General features: G+C 47.2%; 1 protein-coding gene across 2 annotated transcripts in view; it reads left to right on the top strand.

Moving 5' to 3' along the window:
* The first annotated feature begins 947 nt into the window (after window positions 1-947).
* The window catches only part of ATP2A3 (ATPase sarcoplasmic/endoplasmic reticulum Ca2+ transporting 3), an 88,132-nt gene continuing 64,021 nt past the window's right edge, over window positions 948-25,058 (top strand). The window contains exon 1 of one of the 2 annotated variants that reach the window (XM_079955493.1): window positions 948-1,714. In XM_079955493.1, the coding sequence (XP_079811619.1) occupies window positions 1,597-1,714 (118 nt within the window). In that variant the 5' untranslated portion in view covers window positions 948-1,596. The remainder of the gene's footprint in view (window positions 1,715-25,058) is intronic. The other variant, XM_079955494.1, reaches the window with a different exon arrangement.

Below are 25,058 nucleotides of genomic sequence, written 5' to 3'. Positions count from 1 at the left end.
GTATTGGTTGTAGAACTGCCCTGCCAAATGGAAATCTGAAAACACTTTTCCTACTAAGGCGTTTTCCATAAGAGAATGGAGCAAAAGGTGGGCAGGACAGCCTGCCTGTCAATTATTGGCGGCATCAGGTGATTGGCAGGTGAGTTGTCCCACCCACCTACCTGTCAAAGCTGGCCCCTAGGGGTGGTGCTAGGTAAGGATCTGGCCTGCAGAGCCCAGCCCCTCTTATAGCGAATGACACACAAGCAATATGTCATTCACAGAGACAGTTAATGCAGAAGTAAACATAGTTCTGAATGGGATTGGTATGCCCTGTATGACACCTGGCCTGCTGTCATCTGCTTTCTTCCAGAGATTGATGCTGAGAGGGCTTTTGGAACGTGCCCCCTCCCCCCATATCTGAACATTTTAAATTAAAATTTAAATGTCAAGTTTCTTGAAATTGCAATCATTTAATATTAAAATACATGTTTCATGACATTGCTTTATTTGAAAAAAATAATAATGTGTGTTTACTTAGTTAAAATGAAGACTGAAAAGTCCCTATCCCCGTGATTTTGAAGTGCCTTTATGAATTAATTTTACACACAGAGAGAGGATCTAGTTCTCATTCCGTGGGTACTAGATTTCTTCTCTGTTTCAGGCAGCAAGAGCTTTCGGCGCGGGACTGTTAACAGCAGGTGTATGGCAGGCAGAAATCCAACAGGTGCAGCTGTGCCCCGCCCCCAATCGCTGCAGCGATGGGAATTCCTTTTTTAAAAAAACCCCTTAAAAGGCACAAGTGGGCGGGTCGGAAAAGCGCCCTCCCCCGGCTGGGGGAAAAGAGAGAAATGCTATGCAAATCGGAACGCCTCTCATAGCCAATGGCAGAAGGGCAGGAAGGTATCAAGGGTGTGCCGGAACCAATCGGGAGGCGGCAGGTAGCTTGTGAATGGGGAAGGCTGGAGGAGGGAGAGGGAGGAGCCGCCGCGCGCTCAGCAGCGAGGCTTAAAGAATCACAATAATAACACTTCCCCCCAAAAAAATCGTACAAAAAGGGCGAGCGATCGCAGGTGATCGAGGCGAGCGATCCTGGGGGAAGGCGAGGCCGGGCGCTGGAGGCAGAGGGCGGGGCCTGGCTCAGGGAAACCCGAGTGGAGAGAAAGTAACTTTGCAAGGCGCGGCATGGCAGCGGCAGTAGCGGAACGCCCGGGCAGGCTCTGCGGACGGGAGCGGCGGCTGTGAGCGCGCAAGCGGAGAGGGCTGCTCGCGGGGCCAAGCGGAAGGTGCCCGGCTGGGCTCGGCTCGGAGGAGTCCCTTCCTGCCAGATCGCGGGAGGCTGAGACCGAGGGACTTGCAGAGAGAAAAAACGCCCCGGGTTTTTTAAATTTAATTTTATTATTATTATTACAATCCGGGTTGACGATTTGGCTTTGGAGTAGGTGGGAACCTGCGGGCGGCTTTCCGCTTTTCATCGTCGTCCAGCCGGATCAGGCTTCCTCCTCCTCCTCCGGAGCCGGTCCGGGAACCGGGCAGCGTTCAAGGGATCGGGCGGGCGCCGCCGGAGCGCACAGCCAGGCGAGGCGAGCGGGTGCCGGAGCGCTCCAGCCGCGCGTCATGGAGAGCGCGCACAGCTCGACGGCCGAGGAGGTTCTGCGGCGCTTCGGCGTGCGCGAAAGCTGCGGGCTGAGCGCGGAGCAGGTGCGGCGGAACCGGGAGAAGTACGGCGCCAACGGTGAGTCCTGCTGGAGCCGAAGCCGCCTCGCTCCCTACCGCCGGGGAACCGCGATGCCATCCATGCTGGCTTTCAGAACGGCGATGTCATCAGGACGGGTTTGGGGGTTGGAGCCAGGGTTAGCCCTACTCAGAGTAGACCCATTGAAACCTATGGCTTCAGGTCGCAGCCATGCCATGCAGTCAAAGCGCTCTGCACCGGGCATGGCTCGCCCCCTCCCCAAAAAAAGAATCATGGGAACTGTAGTTTTTAAGAGTGCTGAGAATGGCAGCATCCTTCAACTATAGTTCCCAGGATCCTTGGGGCAGGGGAGGCATGACTGACTGTGGTGTAAGAGTGCTTTGAATGGATGGGTCCTACAGATTTCTATGGGTCTGCTCTTGGTTGCAGGGATGCCAACTTGAATAAAATATGGGGGGGGGCAGGTAAACCCCGCCCTGCATAATCATCTCATGATGTGGCATATGCACACCATTTGAATGACAATGTCCATTGACTTTGAGGGCCCCAGTTGCCTCAAATATTATGTTGGGTGGCAAAGGTACCTCATCCGCTGGGAGTTGGCTCTTATGCTGTTTGGGTGCAACCCTTTGTTTTCCACATAGCGGGCTACCTTGAAAGGGGCCCACCTAAACAGAGAGTTTATATACAGGGTGTGTGATCTGGGATAAGGGAGGTACTTTGAATGGTTGGGTGTCCTGTGGGGTTTACGTGGGGCTGGATAGGGTGGCTCTGTGGGGCATGGGAGTGCCATCCAGTTTGGGCTGTGGGTGGTAGGATCCTGAAGCCAAAGGTGACTGGGCAGAGAGAGACAGAGAGAAAAGTGCAAACGCCAAGAACCGCAGCCACTCCTTATAGGTGCCCGAGAGCAGCACTATGAAGGCAAGAAGCCTCTGCCCTTGCTTTCAGAGATAGACTGCCCCTAATCATGCTAGTTCCATTGAGATGCCGCAACGGACAGCCATTAATTGGCTCCCTCCTCTCAGGACTTTTGTCTGATCAGTTTTAAAATAAGCACTCAAAGAGGAGCCCTGCTGCTAGATCAAACCACAGGTTCCATTTAGCTGAGCAGCCTGCTTCCGTAGAAGTCGGCACAAGGCTTCCGGGATGTCTGCAAAAGCAGCCTTTTGCTCCCCTTTGTATTTGCCCCTAGTAATCTTACATTTACAGCCGGAATGCCCTGGACCCTGGAAGCTCCATTGAGAGAGCTCCGAAGTGGCAGCTTTTATGCTTGGAGGGGGAAGAGGAGCAACTGATTTGTTTATTTTTTAAAAATGTTGCTTCAGAGGATAAATTGAGGTTAGGTTTGGAGACTGTGGCAGGGTGGCGGGTCAGAGATTATTTGGGCATGAAAGGCAAGGCTTGCATCGGCCATTGGTTATGGACCATGGTGGTCTGGCTGCCCAGTCAAGGAAGAACTGGCTGGGCCCTGGGCAGGCCCTGGAAGACTGCTTTGCTTAGGAGTTACCTGGAAGGTGAATCATAGAATCGTGGAGCTGGAAGATGTCCCAAAGGTCATCTAGCCATGAGAAGTGCTTGGAGCTGCGATTGTGAATCTGGTCAGGCCTGGGCCAGGGAAGGGAGAGCAGGGAGCGGACACCTGGATTTGCGGAGGGCAGAACACCTGGTTTGACTACTGGAAAGGATGCAGTTCTGAGCATCTGAGGGGGTGGTGACCTAGGTCTTTGGGGAACTGCTCTGTGTTGCGACTTGGCTGGGGGTTGATGTGTCTGTAAGTTGGTGAATAGTGTGGGTGAATTTTGGGGTGCAGGTGACCTGAAAGAGGCTTCTGGAGGGGGATTTGGGTCACAGGCAGAGTAAAGACAAGAACATTAGCAAGCTGCTTTCTGTACCGGATCAGTACCCTTGGTCTCTTACAATGTGTTTGCCTGAACCCATCTAGCTGGGTGTTCCCTACACTGACTGGCAGCAGCTCCCTAGGGTTTTGTGTAGGTAGTAGTCTTCTCATCCCTGCTTGGAGCTGCTGGAAGGAATTGAAATTGGGACTTTAGGCATGAAAAGCAGATGTGCTGCCACAGAGCCTTGACCCTTCCAACATTCCAGCACAGAACTGTAAAATTGAAAAGAACCCTGAGGGTTCCCAGGACCTGGGAGACGAGCGTTCAAACCCTGACTCAGCTATGAAGCTCACTGGGTGACCTTCGGGCCAAGCACCACCTCTCCGTCTAACCTACCTCACAGGGGGTTGTGGGGATTAAATGAAGGCAGGGAAGAACCATGTTGGGGACCATGATCTTCTTGGAAGAAAGATGGGATATCCTTTATTTATTTATTGCATTTATATCCCACCCATTTCTTCAAGGAGCACAAGGCAGAGCACATGGTCCTCCTCTTCCTCATTTAATCCTCACAACAACCCTGTGAGGTAGGTTAGGCTGAGAGGTACAGCCTGGCCCAGGGTTAGCCAGTGAGCTTCATGGCTGAGTGGGGATTTGAACCCAGGTCTCCCAGGTCATTGTCCGACACTCTAACCACTGTGCTACACCAGCTCTCCATTCGTACAATGAATATTCAGGGTGGAGTGTGCAGGAGCCAGGGTTGGCAGAGGTGGCGTGGGTCAGGGAGTGTACTGATTCAGGCTGTCACCCCACGTCTCACAGTATTGACCACTCTAGAGGGAGCCATGGTGCTCTAGATCAGCCTTTCTTAACCCTGGTTCCCCAGAGGTTGTTGGACTACAACTCCCATCATTCGTGACAACTGGTCTTGTTAGCTAGGGATAATGGGAGTTGTAGTCCAAAAAACAGCTAGAGACCCATGTTTGGAGAAACACTGCTCTAGATGGTTCTTGCCGTCAGGCTGGTGCTCTTAGATGTTGCTGGACCAGGCATCCCCAAACTCGCCCCCCCAGCTGTTTTGGGACTACAATTCCCATCACCCCTGACCACTGGGATGATGGGAATTGTAGTCCCAAAACAGCTGGAGGGCCAAGTTTGGGGATGCCTGTGCTGGACTCTCATCTCCCGGCCAGAGTGGCCAGTTGCCAGAGAGGATGATGGGAGTTGTAGTCCAAAGCATCTAGAGGGGAACGACTGACTTGGAAATAAGGCCCACTGGGCTACTATGTTCTTTGGTAGCCACTCCCTCTAACCCAGGACAGATGATTATCATCCCTCCCAAACCTTGCAGGCCAATGTTGGCAGGTGAGCAGGACCACCCACCTGTCAGTCATCTGATACCTTAATTGTGTCAGGTGAATGGCTGGTGTCCTGTCCATCTGCCAGACCTGGCCCACGAAGGTGGGAAGATAGTGACAGGGGATGGCTTGCCTTTCAGGTGGGCGAGAGTTCCATAAGATTTATTATTCTTATTATTAAGACTGTACATGCAGCTTGCAGGCTTCAGCCTGGCAGGAGCCAGCTGCAAATTATTGCATCGATTCTTGTGGGTGGAGTCCCTCCTCCTCCCCTTCCTCTCCAATCCCAATTAACCTCCATCTCCAGGGCTCAGTCATGCTTAATGACATCACTGGAGCTTGCCTCCTGTGAGATCGACAGGGGCTGCCCCTGGGTCTCAGGTCTGAGCCGTGAAATCTCAGGGTCCTGAACTAGCAACTCGAGTATTTTACTTGGATGGAATGTTCGCCATTGTATGTTCACTATTGTATTGTATGGTATGTTCGCTATTGTATTGTTCCTCACCTCTGCTGCAGATAGCTCAGATGGTAAGAGCATGAGACTCTTAATCTCATGGTTGTGGGTTCGAGCCCCATGTTGGGCAAAAAGATTCCAGCATTGCAGGGGGTTGGACTAGATGACCATCGGTTCCCTTCCAACCTTACGATTTTATGATGCTCAGGGATAAGAGACCTGTGACCTTTGTTTCCTGCGGGTGCCACCTTTCCCCCGAGACAATAAGATTTGGTTATCCCTACACAAAGAAAGGTGGAACTTGACACTGAGCCTCAGAACACAACCACACCTGAGTCAATATTTATCTGATTAGAAGAAAGCTCATTGGAAAGTCCTTATGCAGCCCAACCAATATTTGCATATGCAAATAGCTTTGATGAAGCTGAAATGAAGTGTGTGTGTTGGAAAATGGCAAAAGTTGGAGGATGGGTTGTGCCAGGTTGTTGGGTGTTTTTTTAAAAAAGGCAATTAATTTTTTTAAAAAAACTTTGTAAAACTAAATTGAGTTTCAGAAGCAATTTGTGATCATCTGCGCAGCCTATTTTTAGAGGATGCATATTTGTCTCTCTGTGTGTGTTCTTTTAAAGGCTACTTATTGTCGGTGGGTAGAACGGAGGGGAGCCTGCTGTAGTTCTGCAGCAAAGCCCTTTCTTGCAATGCTCTCTGAATTATAGAATTGTTGGGTTGGAAGGGAACCCAAGAGTCATTTAGTCCAACCCCCTTCAATGCAGGAATCACGACTAAAGTATCCATGACTGATGGCCGTCCAAGCTCTACTTTTAAAAACCTCCAATGAAGGAGAGTCTGCCACCTTCCGAGGTGAACCGTTCCATTATAGAACGGCTCTCGCCGGCAGAAAGTTCTTCCTGATGTTTAGTTGGAATCTCCGTTCTTGTAAATTTGGAGGGCATGGCCAGCCCTAGTGTTGCATGGAGTGAGGCAGCTGCCTCGGGTGGCAGATACTGAGACGGAACTCAGCTGGGCATGCTATGCAGCCTTCTCTTTGCTAGCCTTCTGTCCTTGGGTGCCATAGAGGATGCTAATTTGTCTTCAGCGTTAAGACTCAGCTGCCCAAGCGGGAGCACTATTTTAACATGTGCTTCGGGCTGCAAAATGTCTTGGGCCGACTGCTGAATGGCTTTGATCAGGCACTGTCAACTTTCCTGCACCCAGGGGCACACTTGCAAACCAGAAAAATTGTTGTGGGCACCCCATACCTAGAGGCACACACTGCAACCTGTTCTTTCAAGCCTGAGTTGACCCTTTGGGTGTCAAGGAACAGTGTTAGAAACTCAGATATATAAGTTAACCCAGGGGTCAGCAAACTTTTTCAGCAGGGGGCCGGTCCAGTGTCCCTCAGACCTTGTGGTGGGCTGGACTATTTTTTTGGGAGGGGGGAAATGAACAAATTCCTATGCCCCACAAATAACCCAGAGATGCATTTGAAATAAAAGGACACATTCTACTCATGTAAAAACACCAGGCAGGCCCCACAAATAACCCAGAGATGCATTTTAAATAAAAGGACACATTCTACTCATGTAAAAACACGCTGATTCCCGGACCGTCCGCAGGCCGGACTGAGAAGGTGATTGGGCCAAATCCGGCCCCCGGGCCTTAGTTTGCCTACCCATGAGTTAACTGCTAAAACGCACCTTAAACATAGCTTATGGTGGCCACAATGGTATGTCTAGGCGCCATTCCCCCTCTCCCAGTGGAGATTGTTATTGTAATTATTCTTTTTCATTTCATTTCTTTACTGCTTTATATTTTAAAGAAAATATATGGGATATATATGCAGTAAGTAAGCTCTTACCTGCTTAAGAAAACTGGAGGGGCCAGCCAGGTGGAGATGTCAGTCACCAAGCAAGCATCCAGAGATCTCTAGGTGGTCACAATTGGACCTGCGCCAGTCACGACGAGCCTGGCGCCTGGCTATTTTCAAACACTGTTGGGGAAGACCTCTCCAGCCAGCTTGTGCACCGAAAGGCGTCTTTCCACTGACCAGCTTGGCAGATCCTGAACTCGCACCCACCTCTGGCTTCTTTACAGACTCGAGGGATGGCTTTGGAGGTTGAAGGTGATCAGCGGCTGCCATCTGGTGATCTCTTACCAGGTGCTGCTGGACTTTGCGAGTCCTAGTTCTGAGCAAGCATGCATAGGATCGGGCTGGGTGCAAGTTAACCAGCCCTTCAGGATCAGGGATCTTCTACTACAGGTGCTCTTGGCCGTTCCACAGGAAATCAGGAGGGACTGAGCACAAGGTGATCTGCAAGGCGAATGCACTCTAAACTTCCTAGCCAACAGTATCGGAAGCTGCCTTGAACTGAGTTGGAGTGTTGGCTCTCTTCAGACAAGGGACATTCCCAGTCCTACCAGGAAACACAGGGGATTCATCTCAGGTCCTTCTGCATGCAAAGGTCTACCACTCATCTACCACTGAGCTACAGCTCTGTGGGTATAGATGGAGACCGCCGAGACCCTACAAATCTTCGGCGTTCAATTGAGCCTTTGGTTTATCACAGCACATTTCATTTTATTAAATCAGGGGTGGAGAACCCGCACCCCACCAGATGTTGCTACGCTCCATCACTGACCAGTGACCATGCTGGCTGGGGCTGAGGGAGCTGGGAGCCACCAACATCTGGAAGTCACCAGGGCTGGCAACCCCTGGAAGAAAAGCTGCTGCGTTTTGTTGGGTGGCTAGATGAAATTGAAATTGGAAACCCTTCTTGCCCGTGTAGAGAAATGGGGAAGAGCATCTGCTTTGCATGTGAAAGGTCCAGGTTCAATCCCTGGTATTAGTCAGGAAGGACTGGGGAAACCCATTGGAAACGCTGGAAAGCTGCTGCCAGCCAGTGTTGACAGCACTGAGCTTGATGGACCAATAGTCTTCAGAGGCAGTGTGGTATAGCTGTTAACGTATAGGGCCTGGGAGACCAGTGTCCTCACTCAGTCACGAAGCTCATAGGAAAGCCACAGCCTCTCTGACTAGCCTACCTCACAGCGCTGTTTTGAGCAGGAGAACTATGTACACCATCTTGAGGCCCTTGGCAGTGGTGGACTTTGGGCTTTCACATTTCAGCGGTGCCCTGTACAATGCTAGAATGCAAATCGGCCGTGCTCCCCTAATTCTGCCTCTGCTCTTGGAGGGAAGGTGGGTTATGACTGTAACAATTAGAATTGTTGTTGTTGTTGTTTAGTCGTTTAGTCGTGTCCGACTCTTCGTGACCCCATGGACCAGAGCACGCCAGGCACTCCTGTCTTCCACTGCCTCTCGCAGTTTGGTCAAACTCATGCTGAACACTGTCCAACCATCTCGTCCTCTGTTGTCCCCTTCTCCTTGTGCCCTCCATCTTTCCCAACATCAGGGTCTTTTCCAGGGAGTCTTCTCTTCTCATGAGGTATTAGAGTCTCAGCTTTAGGATCTGTCCTTCCAGTGAGCACTCAGGGCTGATTTCCTTAAGAATGGATAGGTTTGATCAGTCTATGGGACTCTCAAGAGTCTCCTCCAGCAGCATAATTCAAAAGCACAACAATTAGAATATGTGCCCCCAAATAATCACTGAACTTGTTGCAAATATACTTTTTATTTCTTTAACGTGGTTTTGTCCTGCTTTTCCTCCACGGAGCTCAAGGTGGCATGCATGGTTATTTTCCTTCCCATTTTAGCATCACAACAACCCTGTGAGGTAGGTTAGGCTGTCAGTTAACGTAAGAACATATATATTTTTTAAAAGAAATGCAAGTAAGGAGCTGGCCCTACAATTAGGCAGAGTCAGGAAGATGCTTCGGGCAGCGGTGAGGTGAGCAGTGGCAGCAAGATGTCAGAGGAGAGAGCTGTGTGTGCCGCAACACCTGCCCTGTCCAAGCCTGTTGCCTGTGGGTTGTGGCCAGAGGTCTCATCCCATCACCAGTGTTGAAGTAAGCTGTCACTGCCAGGGTACAGAGGTGCCATCTTGGGCCCCAGAGTGGAGGGGCTCAACGCCGCAGTACACATCTGTGACATGCACGGTGTTTAGCGCATGCCTCTGGCATCACGTGTGCACCCTGTACAAACTACAACTCCCAGAATTCCTTGTGGGGAAGCCATGATGAGTGCTTTAAGGATATGGTGCAGCCTTTTAGTGGCACAGTGGTACCTCTGGTTATGAACTTAATTTGTTCCGGAGGTCCGTTTTTAACCTGAAACCGTTCTTAACCTGAGGTACCACTTTAGCTAATGGAGCCTCCTGCTGCTGCCGTGTGATTTCTGTTCTCATCCTGAGGTAAAGTTCTTAACCCAAGGTACTACTTCTGGGTTAGCAGAGTCTGTAACCCAAAGTGTTTGTAACCCGAGGTGTTTGTAACCTGAGGTACCACTGTGTTTGGTCATAAGCTGGACTGAGGCCACAATGGCCAGGTAGGCTTCCCTTGACGATTTGCTCCTTTTCCATCTGACAATGTGCAGAACGGCTTGTTTATGATGGATGATTTTGCCGTCAGAGCAGAGCCCATTTATAAATTAACGGAACGCTGTTTCTTGGGAATGGTATTTATTTGTAATTCTATAATTAAAAGGAGGTTGTAGCTTGCTGCATCCTGGAAGGCGTTCAGAGATCGAGCGCAGCCAAATTAAAGTGAATCATTCCTACGCTTTTTGGAGGCAGCTTCTTTGGAGACAGTCCAGTTGGTGGCGGTTTCTCCCATCAGAAACAAAAAAACCCACATTGTTGTGAGAAATTGGCCCTCTTCGTAATCTTACGGGTGCTTAAAAAGAGGGATGTGACCTTTTCCACAAATGAACAACCAAGCTCCCATCTACAAAGCAACTGTTTTTAAAGGTATTCATTGAAATGTGGTTTCGGGTTAGGACTGCAGAGTCCTGGGTTCAAATGCTACTTTGGCCCAAAGTCTTTGGATGAGTCTCCAACCTGCCAGCTAAGATTTTCTTTGGAAACTCTGTTGGCGGTTTTGTTTTTGTGAGGTGCCTAGTAGCCACCCCCACCACAAAAGTTCACTGAGAGGGGACAAAGCGTTGTTCCCAGTGGAGTTCTGAAAGAAAAAATGGCTGCCACAGCTACCTCGTGCAGAGCCACCACCAATAAGTCTCCACTTCTGTCCCCCTCAAAAAATAGCTGAAATGCACCCCCTCAGTGTGTGAGCATGTTTTGACTTTTTTTCTTAAATGAGGTTGTGAATTAACTTGTGTTGATTGTTTTAATTATAGTGGGCAGTGTTCTGGATTTTCAGTTGGAAGAGCAGTATAAAAAATATATATCGAAATTTTCAATTATATATACATATATATATATATATATATATATACACATATACATATGCTTGTCGATGGTAATCTTTCATAATATGATACCCTGCGCAAGCCCAAACTTTGTAGCATTTTAGGTAGCGTTTTGAAATCAGCAGGGCGCCAGGCACATTTTGCACCTAAAAATTCTCCATTTGCGAGCACCTCAAAAAGTCTGGGTGCTCTTTTTTTGCGCCTGGTTGACAGTCAAGGATTACTGAAATAATGTATGTGCTTCGAAGCCTCAAAGTATATGTTAAGGATAGGCAACATGTTAAGGAGTTTAACAATAAATAGTAGAGTGTTTTGAAAACTGAAGTATGGTACCATTATTTTTATTGGAAACACCAAATTAAACATGTATTAATAATTTCTGCTAAAAATGTGTCACTTATGTGAATTGTGTGTTAGTTCATGCTTCTCAAAATAATAAATGAAAATTGTTGCCACATGACAACTAGACAATCTGTTTTGGCACCCACAACCAGGTCCCAGGAGCCATTTGGCTGCTAGCTCTTCTATCCCAGTTTCTAACACTGATTTTAGGGGAATGAGGGCCTCCTAACAGCTTTCAGCACCCTTCTTTTTAAATTTCATTTCACAAAATGTAAATACTGCTCAGTTGTATTTACCTTTAAGAAACTACAGTTCCCAGGTTCTTTGGGGGAAAGCCACAACTCTTGAAAGTTGCTACATGGTGCTTTAAATGTGCACGGTGACAGGGGCCTTAAGGCACCTTCCTGAGTAAAGAAACTGCCTGCATTTCAAGGCAGTTATGAGGGAGGAAAGGGATAAATAATAAATTCTGCCCTGGGGGGCAGATAGATATGCTGGTGCTTTGTTATTCCAGGGAATAGATGTCTTTGTGGGGCCGGTTTGTGGGGTGCTTTTGCATCTCCATGTCCCAAATAGGAGGGGCAGCTCTCATGATATACTTCTCTTCTGTAAGATGCTGCTTCTCCACGAGTGAATGTTGAATCCATGGGCTCCATCTACTTTCCTGCGCTTAGGACAAAAACTTGAGTCGTAATCCCATTTCCGGCTGCCGTTCCCAGTTTTCTTTTACTGGGGTGATGCCAGTGGTTCTGTTTCCCACCCCGTGGTGGCTCATGCCTATCAGTGGCGGACCTTGGGGTGTGGGGGGTCTCTAATTTCAGTGGCACCCTGTGCAGCACCAAAAATTGGCACCTACTTGTCTCTCACTTTCCATTCTACCTTATAGCTGTGGCACATGTGATCCCAAAGCTCCGCCCTCAGTGTAGCCACGCCGGTTGTGCTCTCCTAAATCCGCCTTTGCCCCCATTGAGTCGCTTGGAGGTGTCCCAAGGGTTTGCCCCCCTTTTAAAACAGCTCCTTCATTTGGGTTTCTCGAAGTGGGGAAAATGCAAGCGAACATTCCTCGCTTCGTTTTCTCGCATTTGCTCTTGCTTCCGTGTTCATGGGACGTAGAGTCTCCTGCCCACCCCAGTCTTGGAGCAGTGCGAGATTCCAGGCATTGACCTGGGGTTCACGTTTCCTTTTGGGAATGAGGCACAGCGGAGACTGTAGCGTCTTTAGGATTTATGGTTTATTGACACATCTATGCAACCTGAAGCTGAGGCTCCAATACAGGCATAGGCAAACTCAGCCCTCCAGATGTTTTGGGACTACAATTCCCATCATCCCTGACCACTGGTCCTGTTAGCTAGGGATGATGGGAGTCGTAGTCCCAAAACATCTGGAGGGCTGAGTTTGCCTATGCCTGCTCTAATACTTTGGCCACCTCATGAGAAGAGAAGACTCCCTGGAAAAGACCCTGATGTTGGGAAAGATTGAGGGCACAAGGAGAAGGGGACGACAGAGGGATGAGAAGGTTGGACAGTGTTCTTGAAGCTACTAACATGAGTTTGACCAAACTGTGGGAGGCAGTGGAAGACAGGAGTGCCCGGCGTGCTCTGGTCCATGAGGTCACGAAGAGTCGGACACAACTAAACGACTTAACAACAACAACAACAACATGCAACCTGAGCCTGAGATGGAGAGGTTTGTAGCATTAACAACCCCAAAAGGTCTTGTTTCTCTTATAGCCAGAAATCAGACATTGGGCTCTGCCTCTCTGGCTTTCCAGCCTCAGCTTTGCTTCTAGGTCACATTGCAGACACTTTCAATTCTAAACTAATAATTAATTTTATAATGAATGATTTTAGAGTGTTGTTTGTGCTGTACTTTTGTACTGTTTTATTGTTGTTAGCCGCCCTGAGCCCGGCTTCGGCTGGGGAGGGCGGGATATAAATAAAATTTATTAATTATTATTATTATTAAACTCAGGCTTATGTCCTTTTTCCATCTCATATAGAGACCCCTCTCTCTTGCTTTCTTCATGGCCCATCAAACTAGGTGATTACCTGAACACCTGACTTGGTTAGCTTCTAACACTTGCAGGTTCCAAGGATAAGATGTCTGGCACCCAGTTTAACACCTCAAGCCTTGATTAAATTCCACCGCTTACTGGATCCAGGGATTTATCGTGGTCTGGCACCCACAAACTCATAACACTAGAAGAATACAGTGGTGGGGCTGGAAGGGATCTCCCGGGGAGCCCTCCTTGTCATTGGTGGGCGGGGCCAGAGGTAAAAGTGGGTGGAGCAATATACAGTAGGTCACATTCCAGTCATAGGAAAGTTCAGAGCCTTCTGCGCACGCACACACACACACACACACACACACACGCGCACACACCTCCATGTAGGGAAGACAAAGGCATGATCACATTTCAGGAACTCTTCCCAGCCAAGCAAAAGCACTTGACGAGGCTGTTTTGCAGGGCTTTTGATGGGTGGCACCCAGGGAAGAGCCTCCAGGGATGGATATGGATGCTGGGGGTGTGCGCATTTGAGCTGTGGAATAGAGGCTCTTTCCCCAGTATTTGGAGGAAGACAGCTTTGTTTTGAAGGATCTGGCGAGTTCACAGTCAGATCTGCAATGTGTAGATTTGTTAATCTCTCCTTTTTCTTTTTAAAAAGTGATAAATGGTTGCTAGGAAGAAATTGTTTGCTTGTTGCATAACCGTGTGTGTGTTCTGCACACACACACACACCGGCTTCCTGCTTCCATTATGCTTTTTTTATTATTATTATTAAGTGCCAGCTAAGCTTCAGAACAGCTTGATCCGTAAAATGTGCTGGGAGGGACAAGGCAGACCTTAGCAAATTAGTTTGTAGACTTTCCAGATTTTCTTCTGCTTTTGCATCTCGTTTCGCCTTCTGGGAGCCAAACCCGAGGCTCTGCGGCAGATGTGTGAACAGTCCTCTGGTGTTTTTTACGAAGGAGATCAAGTAGTGGGGAGGGCGGTGGTGGGGAGGGTAAGGCAAGTTGGCCCTCTCCCCTCTCTGACTTCTTTTTCTCCCATGAGAGGACAAGCGCACGGAACTTTCCTGGCCTTATAACAACAATAAATGACACAGGTGCCCTCTTTCTATTCAGGTATTTAGCTTTCTGATATGGCATTGGGAGAGAAAAGAGAAATGCTTTTTTAAAAATTTAAACAACTTCCTGACTCATCCAGCTCAACTTTCTGTTCTTCGGCACATCGCCCACCTTCCAGCCCCCGATGCACACACTTAAAACCGTCTGATTCATAAACATTCAGCCTGCCCCACTCCCTTCTCCCAATCCCTTTTTCCTCTGGGGAAATCCAGGTTACATTCAAAATGCCTTGGGTGCTTGATAATTTAATTTAAGCAAGCTCTGAATTTTGAATTGGGGAAAGATTTGCTTTCACTTTTTAAAGCCTATTGGGCTGGCGGCAGCAGTGCAGCTATAAACACGGGAATTTGGATAGAGGGGAGTTGTGCCCCGAGCTTCGTTTGGAGATGTACAATGGGCTGTTGCTCATGCTTGAACATGAGAAGAGCTTGCTGGATCAGGCCAGTGACCCATCTAGTCATCCAGCGTCCTGTTCTCACAGTGGCCGACCAGATGCCTCTTCTGGGAAACCCGCAAGCGGGATTCAAACGCAAGAGCAGTCTCTTCTCCTGGGGGCTGAGGTTCTGTTACTCCCTTTGAAAATAAATCAGAAAATGTCTTCACCCTGCTCTTTGATCAGTAAGATGCTCAAAGTGGTTAATATGACATTAGAAAGAACTTCCTGAACGCAAGAGCTGTTCGACAGCAGACTCTCCTTGTGGGAGGTTTTTAAGCAGAGGTTAGATGGCCATCTGCCAGGGATTATTTTGCGATTCCTGCATTGCTGGGGGTTGGACTAGATGCCCCTTGATGCCCCTTCCAGTTCTATGATTCTTTGGCCTCTGATTTTGCCCAAGCTGCATAGCCTTCAACGCCCTCTATCTTGTCACTCTTGAATCCTGATACATCCCGGCCCACAATTTTAACTGATGCAAAGCATTTATACCCCACTTTTCACCTGGAAAGGCTCCCAAGGCTCACATCTCAACAAAATACAGTGTGGTCCCTACCCTTGGGCTGATCTAAGAAGGCATGGCACGAAAGGAAAATGGAATGAGGAGGGAAGAGGATGTGTCCATTCTCTTTTAAAACCATCTAGGTTGGTGGTCATCCCTGACTCCTGGAGGAGTGAGTTCCATAGTTCAACTGGCCGCTGCGTGAAGAAGGGCTTTCTTTTACCTGTCCTGAATCTTCCCACATTCAGCTTCATGGGATGCCCATGAGTTCTTGCAGGGGGAACTTTTCCCTATGCGCTTTCTCCACGCCATGCATAATTCTGCGAACCTTTTTCGTGCCACTTCTCCCTGGCCTTTTCTCTAACATATGAAGTCCCGAACACTGCGACCTTTCCTCATAGCTGAGCCGCTCCATCCCCTCAATCATTTTGATTATCCATTTCTGGACCTTTCCCAACTCAAATAGGATATTGTAGAGTCGGAAAAGGTTCAGAAAAGAGAGGGGGGAAACTGGGTAAAGAGAGACAGCTTGGCTGGTTAACCCCTCAAAATATATACAGTGGTACCTCAGGTTAAGAACTTAATTCGTTCTGGAGGTCTGTTCTTAACCTGAAACTGTTCTTAACCTGAGGTACCACTTAAGCTAATGGGGCCTCCTGCTGCAGCTATGCGATCTCTGCTCCCATCCTGAGGTAAAGTTCTTAACCTGAGGTATTATTTCTGGGTTAGCAGAGTCTGTAACCTGAAGCGTCTGTAACCCGAGGTACCACTGTACCTCACTCTTTCTTTTCCTGCTGTGAATAGATTTTCCTCTTCAGAAACCCATCCCTCAAGTGGGAGGCATTGATATAAAGAGTGCAGTGAGCATGACTTTCTGAAAGCAGCATGAAAGAGATAAACTTTGTGGCTCAGAGAGAGTTGACATGGGGGTGCGTGTGTGCGGGGCGGGGAGCGACTCTGTGGCTTCTCGACTGTTTCCATGACGCGCTCTCTGTGTTTGTGAGATTCATTCTTCTGTCGGATTAAAGCCTCCCTAACCGTTTTCGCGAGAAGCTGCTGGGGCCGAGCTGGAGGGCTGCCAGCCGCTTCCCAGATGGTGGAAAGGACGGGTCGTATCAAATAATTGTTTCGTAATCTGCACACACCCATTGGCATGGCTGGGCGTTGCAAACCTGGTCTCCTAGGTTCTTCTCTGAATGGTAAAGTGGTACCTCAGGTTAAGAACTTAATTCGTTCTGAAACTGAAACTGTTCTTAATCTGAGGTGCCACTTTAGCTAATGGGGCCTCCTGCTGCTGCCACGCCGCCATCGTGCGATTTCTGTTCTCATCCTGAAGCAAAGTTCTTAACCGGAGGTACTATTTCTGGGTTAGCGGAGTCTGTAACCTGAAGCGTCTGTAACCTGAAGCGTCTGTAACCCGAGGTACCACTGTACTTAGGTCATGTTCGCACCATACACTCGAGAATTGCCGCAAGACAGCCTTTCATCTCCACAGTTCCGTGGTTGGAAAAGAAAGAAAGAATTCTGCATGGTTTCCGAAACAAAAACCAGTCCAGGGAAGCGGGTTAAGATGCTCTCTTTCCTGCCCTGCCACAGGGCGCACAGCTTTTTTGGGGATGTTCGGCTACCCCCAAAATAAAGTGGAAGCCAGCATGGGATGCAAGCGCCCCATTAATCTATCTGGGTTTTTAAGTTTTCACTTAAGTTCAACTCCCCCATCCGTGCCCCCCACCCACCCACCCACCCACTAAATCAAATAAATACATAAAAATATTTAAATAAAAGTAGAAAAAATCAGAATATTTGAAATTGAATGCTCGCTGCATTGGGAGAAAAAACGGAATTTGAGAAGGAAGTGCTGAAAAGGTTTTCAGCAAATCCAAGAAATCTTGTTTTAGTTTAGATTTTTAAGATAAAAAAAGGCAAGCCCGTAGTAATTTTGCAAAATATACTTGTTAACCGCATAAAAGGTAGCCCCTGGTGTTAATTTTTTATATTTAGCTTCCTAGTTTTCAAATGACAGAAGATTTTTTTATTTCTCTGAGCGCTTGGGATCAAAAGAAAGTAATTTAAAACAACTGTTGTTGAGAAATTTCAGTCCAAAATCTTCCAGACAGAGCCAGACAGAGGATGATGGCAGGTTCGTGTCCTGCCGCACTCTCACATAAGTCCGGATGTCAGGGACTCAGCGGGAGCGCAGGGAGGAGAGGAGATGGAGAGCGAGGGGGAGCAATCTGAGGGCAGCGTAGGAGAATATGACAGCAGCCCGATAGATTCCATGAGCCTCTCCAGCGAATCGGAAGATTCACAGAAGGGGGCGCCGATGGGCAGGGCAAGGGGCGACCCAAGGGGGACACCCCAGAAGCAAGGGGCCAGCGGGGACTCCCAGAGCAGCAGTTGGAAATCAGGACCAGCTTCCCCACCAGAGCGTAGTGGGGGGGAGGAGTCCCAGGTGTCAGAGCCCACATATGCACCACTGGAGAGAGAAGATGAGTCAGGGTTGACCACGCCTCCATCGGAAAGCGAGTTAACGGTCAAGAGGAAAGTTGCAGGCTGGGCGCGCGCGCCAAGTTCAAAGGTACAGGCGAGCGGCACAGAAGGTAGCCCGGATAGGGAACCAGGTCCTAAAGCCCGCCGGAAGGAGGGGCAAGAATCATCAGGGTCAGCGTCAGAGGAGTCCAGGAAGGATGAGACCCTAGCGGGCAGGAGGGCCCAGAGGAGAAAGGAACTTAGGAAGAGGTGGAGCAAGGCGAGGGTCTTAAACTGGTGTGGAAGGGGAGGAGACTGACGGGACTTCGCCGGTCTAAGGTCGAGACGTAGAGCTGCACGCTGCGGCTGTAAAATGGAAACTGAATCTCAATAAAGACTTTTGTACATAACTACAGCCTAGCGTTGGTCCTCTGTGAGCTGGGACTTGGAGGCAGCTCTGACACCTGGCTATTCCCATGTGGCCTCATCGTTAAAAAAGAAGGGGTGGTTCTTTAGCCGAAAGTAAGAGTTTAAAGGTGGGAAACATTTAAGGAGCAACTTGCATAAACCTCAATGACTTTTCACTGACTGATGAACACAAATACCTCCTCGCCCAGGTCTTTAGCAAAGAAACAGCATGAATCACCCAATCTGAAGCTGTCTGCCACCTGCTGCCAGCTCACCTTGTGTGTTTTAAGGACCTTTTAAGGGTGCTTTAATTCTGTATAGATAGTGGCTGTTTTATTGCTCTGTTCCTGGGACCAGCTGGTGAAGAGCGGCTTAAAGATACCTTAAACAAATGTGCTGATATCTGAATGGTGCAGCAAGGCTGTTTCAAGTGGAGATGAAAATTTGGACTTTTGTTTTAGGTGGTCCCCAAATAAAGCCATTCCTGGTGAGTCACAAGAAGAGCACTTAACTGCGTCTCCTGGTTGGTTTTCCCCTGTGCGTATTATTGTAAACCAAGAAAACTTTAATAAAAATATTTTTTAAAAAAACAAAAACAACCCACACGGGACACATTCTTTCTTTCTTTCTGCTCATCAATATGTTAACATTGCATGGAGCAAAAAAAGGTAAACTAAGGCCAAAAGTTCTGTGGGATGCTTTTTTTTTTTGGTTGTTATTAAAATGGTTGAAATTTGGAGGTTATACTACCAGGAAGGAAACAATAAACTGGAATGACTATATTGGATGTTGGTGTAATTTCTGCGGCGGTAAAGTATACCCGGTGTTAGAAATTAGCCAGGTGCGTTTTGTGACCTCGTGGAGCGGGTCCAGTTGTGACCTCGTGGAGATCCCTGGATCCCAGGTTGACGAGATACATCTCCATCTGGTTGGCCCCTCCAGCTCTCTTAAGCAGGTCAGCAGAAGAGCTTATTCCTTGCATTTATATCCCACCTTTTCCTCCAAGGAGTGCATGGTTCACCCCTCTCTTCAGTTAATCCCTACAATGACCCTGTGAAGGAGGTTAAGAGGCTGAGACTGACTCTTAAGGTCACCCAGTGAGCTTCCTGACTGAGTGGGGATTTGAACCCTGACCTCCCGGGTCCTAGTCAGACACTCTAACCACTACACTACACTGGCTTCCTAGAGTACGTCTGCTGTGGGGAAGCTATATAAATTAAGCAAGCAAATAAATATGGGGGAAGCAAAATGTCACTTTGAGAAGGATCTGAAATATTTTCCTTGAAGCTTGAATTGCTTTTATTCTGGATTGTTGTATTTTAATGTGCTGTAAACTGCATTGAGATCCTGTCTTTAAAATATAAAGTGGCATAGAAATGATGAAGAAGATGACGATGATGATAAAGTCTTTGAAACAACAAAAAAGGCACCTAGACATTCTGCTGTGGTGACCATAACCTAGGTTTAAGGTGCCATTTGGTGATTAGCTTAGGGCTGCCTTACTAGCGAACTGGCTTCTGGGAGGATTGCTGAAAAGGCAAAATGCCCAGGAAATCCTGAACATATGGCAAATACAGTGGTACCTTGGGTTACAGACGCTTCAGGTTACAGACGCTTCAGGTTACAGACTCCGCTAACCCAGAAATATTACCTCGCGTTAAGAACTTTGCTTCAGGATGAGAACAGAAATTGTGCAGTGTCGGTGCGGCAGCAGCGGGAGGCCCCATTAGCTAAAGTGGTGCTTCAGGTTAAGAACAGTTTCAGGTTAAGAACGGACCTCCAGAACGAATTAAGTACTTAACCCAAGGTACCATTGTAGGGGAAGATGTTCCCCCCAAAACCTCAACAATTTTGGCCGAGTGCACCCAGGAAGTATTTCAACCCTGTTCAACCCTGGCCCTTTTTATCCAAAGGTTATTCCACCTTTCATGGAGGTGTAGCTTTTGGAGGGTGGAAATCTGTTTTTCTTGCCCTCATTCAGCGTAACTCCCCAGGTACTTGTCCCTGGCATTAGCTGACCTGCTGTTTCCTGGCATTTCAAAACTCTGCTGCATATATATTTTTAACACAATTGAAAGAGGGGCAAGGTGGAACGAAAATGAATTCAAAGGAATGAGCTGTTGGTTGGTTTGTTTATTTGGACCGGGGGGGGGGGTTAGTTGCGTTTGTGCTTTTTTACATGTCGCCACAAAATCCCAATTTCTAGGGTCGCTGCTGCATGGGTCTGTGGGTCTGTGTACGCTGAGATTCTCCGGAAATCAGGGGAGGGGGGCGGTTCCAGTTCCTAACAGTCTTATGTTTCTTGCACAGCTTCCTCCAAGCAGCTCAGAATAGCTTGCATGTCCCTTCCCCCTTCTCATTCTCACGACAACAGCCCCACGAGGTAGGCTTGGTGGACAGTGACTACGTAGTAAGCTTTGTGGTCGGTTGTGGGTTTGGAACCCAGGTCCCCTTGGCTCTAGTCGCCAAACTTTTTGGACTCAAATTCTGAGAGAGGGGGTGCAAAATAGCAATAACACAAAATCAGAGTGACAGCCACCCCCGGATAACCTTAGGCTTAGCGATGCCCTGCTGGTCCCGTTTGGGGAGGTGAAGAAACATTTACTGCTACTAAGACAGAGGTCAAATCTTTGACCCCAAAGGTTTAAGAAAGGGCTATAGCTTTTGCATGCTGAAGGTCTAGCTCCAATCTCAAAGAGCATCTCTACTAGTTAGGGTTGGAGAGACCCATGTGCCAGACCCATGTTTCCAGAACCATGAGGACTGGTGTCTTGGTTTAATTTGAAGGGAAGGGCCGTAGCTCAGTGATAGAGCATCTACTTTGCATTCCAGAAGTCTCAGGTCCAACTTCCAATGGCATCTCCAGGTAGACTCCTTCCTACCAGTGTGGTATAGTGGTTAAGAGCGGAAGTCTTGTAATCTGGGGAACCGGGTTTGCGTCTCCGCTCATCCACCTGCAGCTGCTGGGTGACCTTGGGCCAGTCACACTTCTCTGAAGTCTCTCAGCCCCACTCACCTCACAGAGTGTTTGTTGTGGGGGAGGAAGGGAAAGGAGAATGTTAGCCGCTTTGAGACTCCTTAAAGGGAGTGAAAGGCGGGATATCAAATCCAAACTCCTCCTCCTCCTCTTCTTCTTCTTCCTGAAACTCTTTAGTGCACTGTAGACAATACTGAGATAGGTGGACCAGTGGGCTGATTCAGTATTTGATTCCGATTCCTATGTTCCTAACCCCAATATTGCCTGTTGAATGAGTCCACAGCGTCACAAGAAGATTCCTCCATTGCAGGGGGTTGGATGAGATGACCCTCGTGGTCCTTTCCAACTCTATAGTTCTGTGATTCACTGAGGAGGATTGGGGATGGACGCCAATTCTGAGGGCCTTCTGGCGGTTCCCTCCCTGCGAGAAGTGAGGTTACAGGGAACCAGGCAGAGGGCCTTCTCGGTGGTGGCACCTGCCCTGTGGAATGCCCTCCCATCAGATGTCAAGGAAATAAACAACTATCTGACTTTTAGAAGACATCTGAAGACAGCCCTGTTTAGGGAAGTTTTTAGTGTTTTATGGCATTTTGGATATTATGTTGGGAGCCACCCAGAGTGGCTGGGGAGACCCAGCCAGACGGGCGGGGTATAAGTAATAAATTTTTATTTATTTATTTATTTATTTATTTATTTATTTATTTAATTTATTTATTATATCAGTGGACATACTACTCAGCTGGATGAGCCAATGTTCTGAAGTCCGTATGGGTCATACAATTTCAGCTTCTTCCCTTTTCTGTCTGGCGCTGACCTTTGTTGAGAAATGTTAATTATGTTCTTCAGAAAAGAGCAATGAGGAAATGGGCTGGAGGCTATTTGTTGGAAATATTTTTTGGTGTGCCAGGTGTGGACATCTTTGGGTGGGACAGACATCTCTTTGACACATGCTTGTGTCGGATAACTGCGCCTGAAGAAGAGTATGTCCTTAGGAACTGTGCTTTGCAAACGTCAAAACGCCACATTGCCTGAGGGGCAGGAGTGATGATTGAACCAGATAGCAGGGGAGTGTGGGTCAGGGCGGCTGCACCCATGACAAATTGTGTGGAAGAGTGGATTTTCGCCGGTGCTAACTGGGTGTTACGCAGACTTTGGAGAGACAAACCTCCCTCTTCGCCACAGCTTTAAAAGCTCTCAAAGTGACTTGATTTGGATCTGATGCATGAGAACTAGACTCATCACAAAATCATTACTTTGATTGAATCTATGCTCCCACCTTTCGCCAGTGGGCTGCCACATATCGCAAAACTGAACCAAATGATTGTACAACATAAAAAAGTACAAAATCATTTGGTTCTATCCAACTATGTCCTTCCCACAGTATATTCATTGAAATTAATGGAGCTCAGATAGACATATCTGTTAATTTCATTGGCTTTCGCCTCTCCCGAGGAGAATGCAACTGAATTAAAATACAGCATTCACATCTGCACACTTTGTGTGTGTGTGATTCAGGCAATGTGCTTCAGTTTTAAACACCTTGGTAAAAATACACGATCAGTTAAGGCAGGGGATCCCCAGCCTTTCTGAGGCCAGTTGAGTCATTTGGAATTTTTAGAAAGTTTTGTGGGCTCCAACACAACACGGCTGTGGTGAGGAGGGTGTGTAGCATAATGCAAGTCGACTACCGTACGTCAAAGAGCAGGAAAAGGCCACAGTCACACTATACTGCCCCAACAAGATGGCTACCCCATGGAACTTGTCATATGCAGACAAATGATCATCTTGTCGCAAAAGCTAAAATCTACTACGTATTTTAGATAGCTGGTTTTGTTTGCTTTTGACACCGCCTAAGATATTATAGCCAAATTTTGCATGATGGTTCCTGGGATGAAGGAGCAACTTTTTGTTTGTTTGGATGCAGCTAGACGCCATTTTGAATCAAGACAGTGGACTGAACCTTTGAAAACGGCACATTCCCCCCCCCCCCCCCGGCTTCCCAAATACTGTCAGGTTATGAGACTGCTGGTCTGAATATATTTACTGTATGCCCGTAAATTGTAGCATCACCGTATTAAATAGCAACAAATAACTTTTTAAAACAAATAATTAAAGGAAGCTTCAGGCGCCATCAGCAATTAAGCAAACCTATTTTGCTCATGTTGATGCTCAGACAAAGAGACATCTGCAGCTGTTAATTAAACTGTTTATAAGTAATAAAGAATAGTTAATTATCACATTGAGAATTGGCAGTATGGTCCTTTTGGAAATGTTTTGTTTACAAATTATTATTATCATTGATTTATTAATTGCCTTCTAAACCACCGTCTCAAAGAGATTTACACAGAAAGTGCTAGGTATTTCTAGCGAAGGCAGACACCTTGTCTATAATGGAACACTTTTCTGGATTTAATTTTTTAAAAGTTTGAAAAGCTGTTGATCATACAATGTTTCAAAAGGAGAACGTGGAGCAAAATTATTGTAGCTACTTCCTTGGCAGTGAAAATTCAGATCCTCTGTTTCCCCACTATCACAAAAGTGATTGCAGTTTAGATATGGTACTTTCTTCTACCTCCCCTTCGTAATAGCAGCTGTTCAGTGTTCAGATCTGACCAATTTGAATACTCAAAGGGAACTTTTCTATTAAGGTCAAAGACGACTCATAGCCACCCATTTTTTTAGTTTTGTATGGAGTGCTGTGAGTGGGCAGGTCAGGGAATACTTGGAGAACACAGCTGTCAGGAAGTCAGACAAGAACTTTATTGTCTCTGTCTTCCGCAAGGACAGACACAACAAACGCCCGACTCCACCCACATACAGTAAGTCCAGTGCCATCTAGTGATGAAATGCTATTAATGACACTATCCACTGAAAGCATCACTGGCTCAACGAAAATTAAATTTCTAATTTTTGCCTGAACAATGGAACAATGTGTGAAACAGGTCCGGAGGAATGCCATATTGGTTAACTACCTCCTCCAGATGTGAAAACTTGGGAAAATACAGGTCTATCCCTCTTTTGCTGCTGGATGCAAATGTCTTGGAATCTGTTGTCAGTCATGTGCATAGTCCTCAGCCAATGGCTAAATAGCCTAGTCTGTATTCTCTGATGTTTTGTGACTAAACCTGTCTCTGGTCTCCAAACCACTGTAGGCATATCATTACTCCAGATGTACCCACTCGACCGCTTTGATTGGCAGATTTGGCACTCTTACAGGTGCCATATTAATAATACCTGTTCCACATTTGGAAGAGCTCAATCTTTTAATGTGGCATCACCTGCACTTTGGATGCAAGTTATAATCTGTTTTAATTTCTGGTTTCAACTTTTTGAAATTGTCGTCGTTAATTCTTCCTGTTGATGATTTCATTGTTTATTTTATTGCTCAACAACTTTGGCTGCCCCAACCAACAAAAATCCTCACTACGCCCATGATCCTCTTTGAGATTTACGGTCGAGCGGTGTATACATTTTATGAAATAAATAATGAATAAAGGAAATTTTCTAAAAGGGGAAACATCAGTCCGTTGTTCAGAATCTTATGAACCTCTTAAAAAGGAAAGGAACCTATAGAAACAAATAAATAGGAAAAGAAAGAGGAAACAAAACACTTTAACATAAATGTTTTTATTTGTGCATTTAGATCTGTAGACGATTCAAAGAAAGAAAATAGTATGTATTATTTTAAAAAGTTTTTAATGAAAAGGAGGAACAAAAAATATAAATTAGACACTCAGATAAATTGCAAATTAGCGTCTAAATGTTTTGTATTAGATTTAAGTTGTTGTTATTGACACAGTTCAGTGGCACTGCCTGAGCAGCTTGCCTGGGAACACAGTTCTGCCTATTATCTCAAGAGCTTGCAAGCCTGACGTGGCTGGGTGGGATTCCACCCCTCCCCTTCTCTCTTGAAGAGAAATGAGGTGTGACTCTTGCCACTGCAAGCATTCTGCCCTGGAGGCTTCTTGCATCTTCCTTTGTGGCTTGACAGCCTTTTAGCACCTGCGGGGCAAGAAAAACCTAAACAAAGCTGATCTTGGCATCTCTCTTTCTCCAGTGTGTGTGTTGGTGGTGTGGCACCCAGTCAGATGGACTGGGTACACATAATAAAAAAAGTTGTTGTTGTTGTTGTTAATTTAAATCAGACAAT

This window comes from Podarcis cretensis (assembly GCF_951804945.1).
Source record: "Podarcis cretensis genome assembly, chromosome: 15".
NCBI lineage: Eukaryota > Metazoa > Chordata > Lepidosauria > Squamata > Lacertidae > Podarcis > Podarcis cretensis.
Note: the sequence above shows the minus strand (reverse complement) of the source record. Positions and strands in the feature narration are given on the sequence as shown.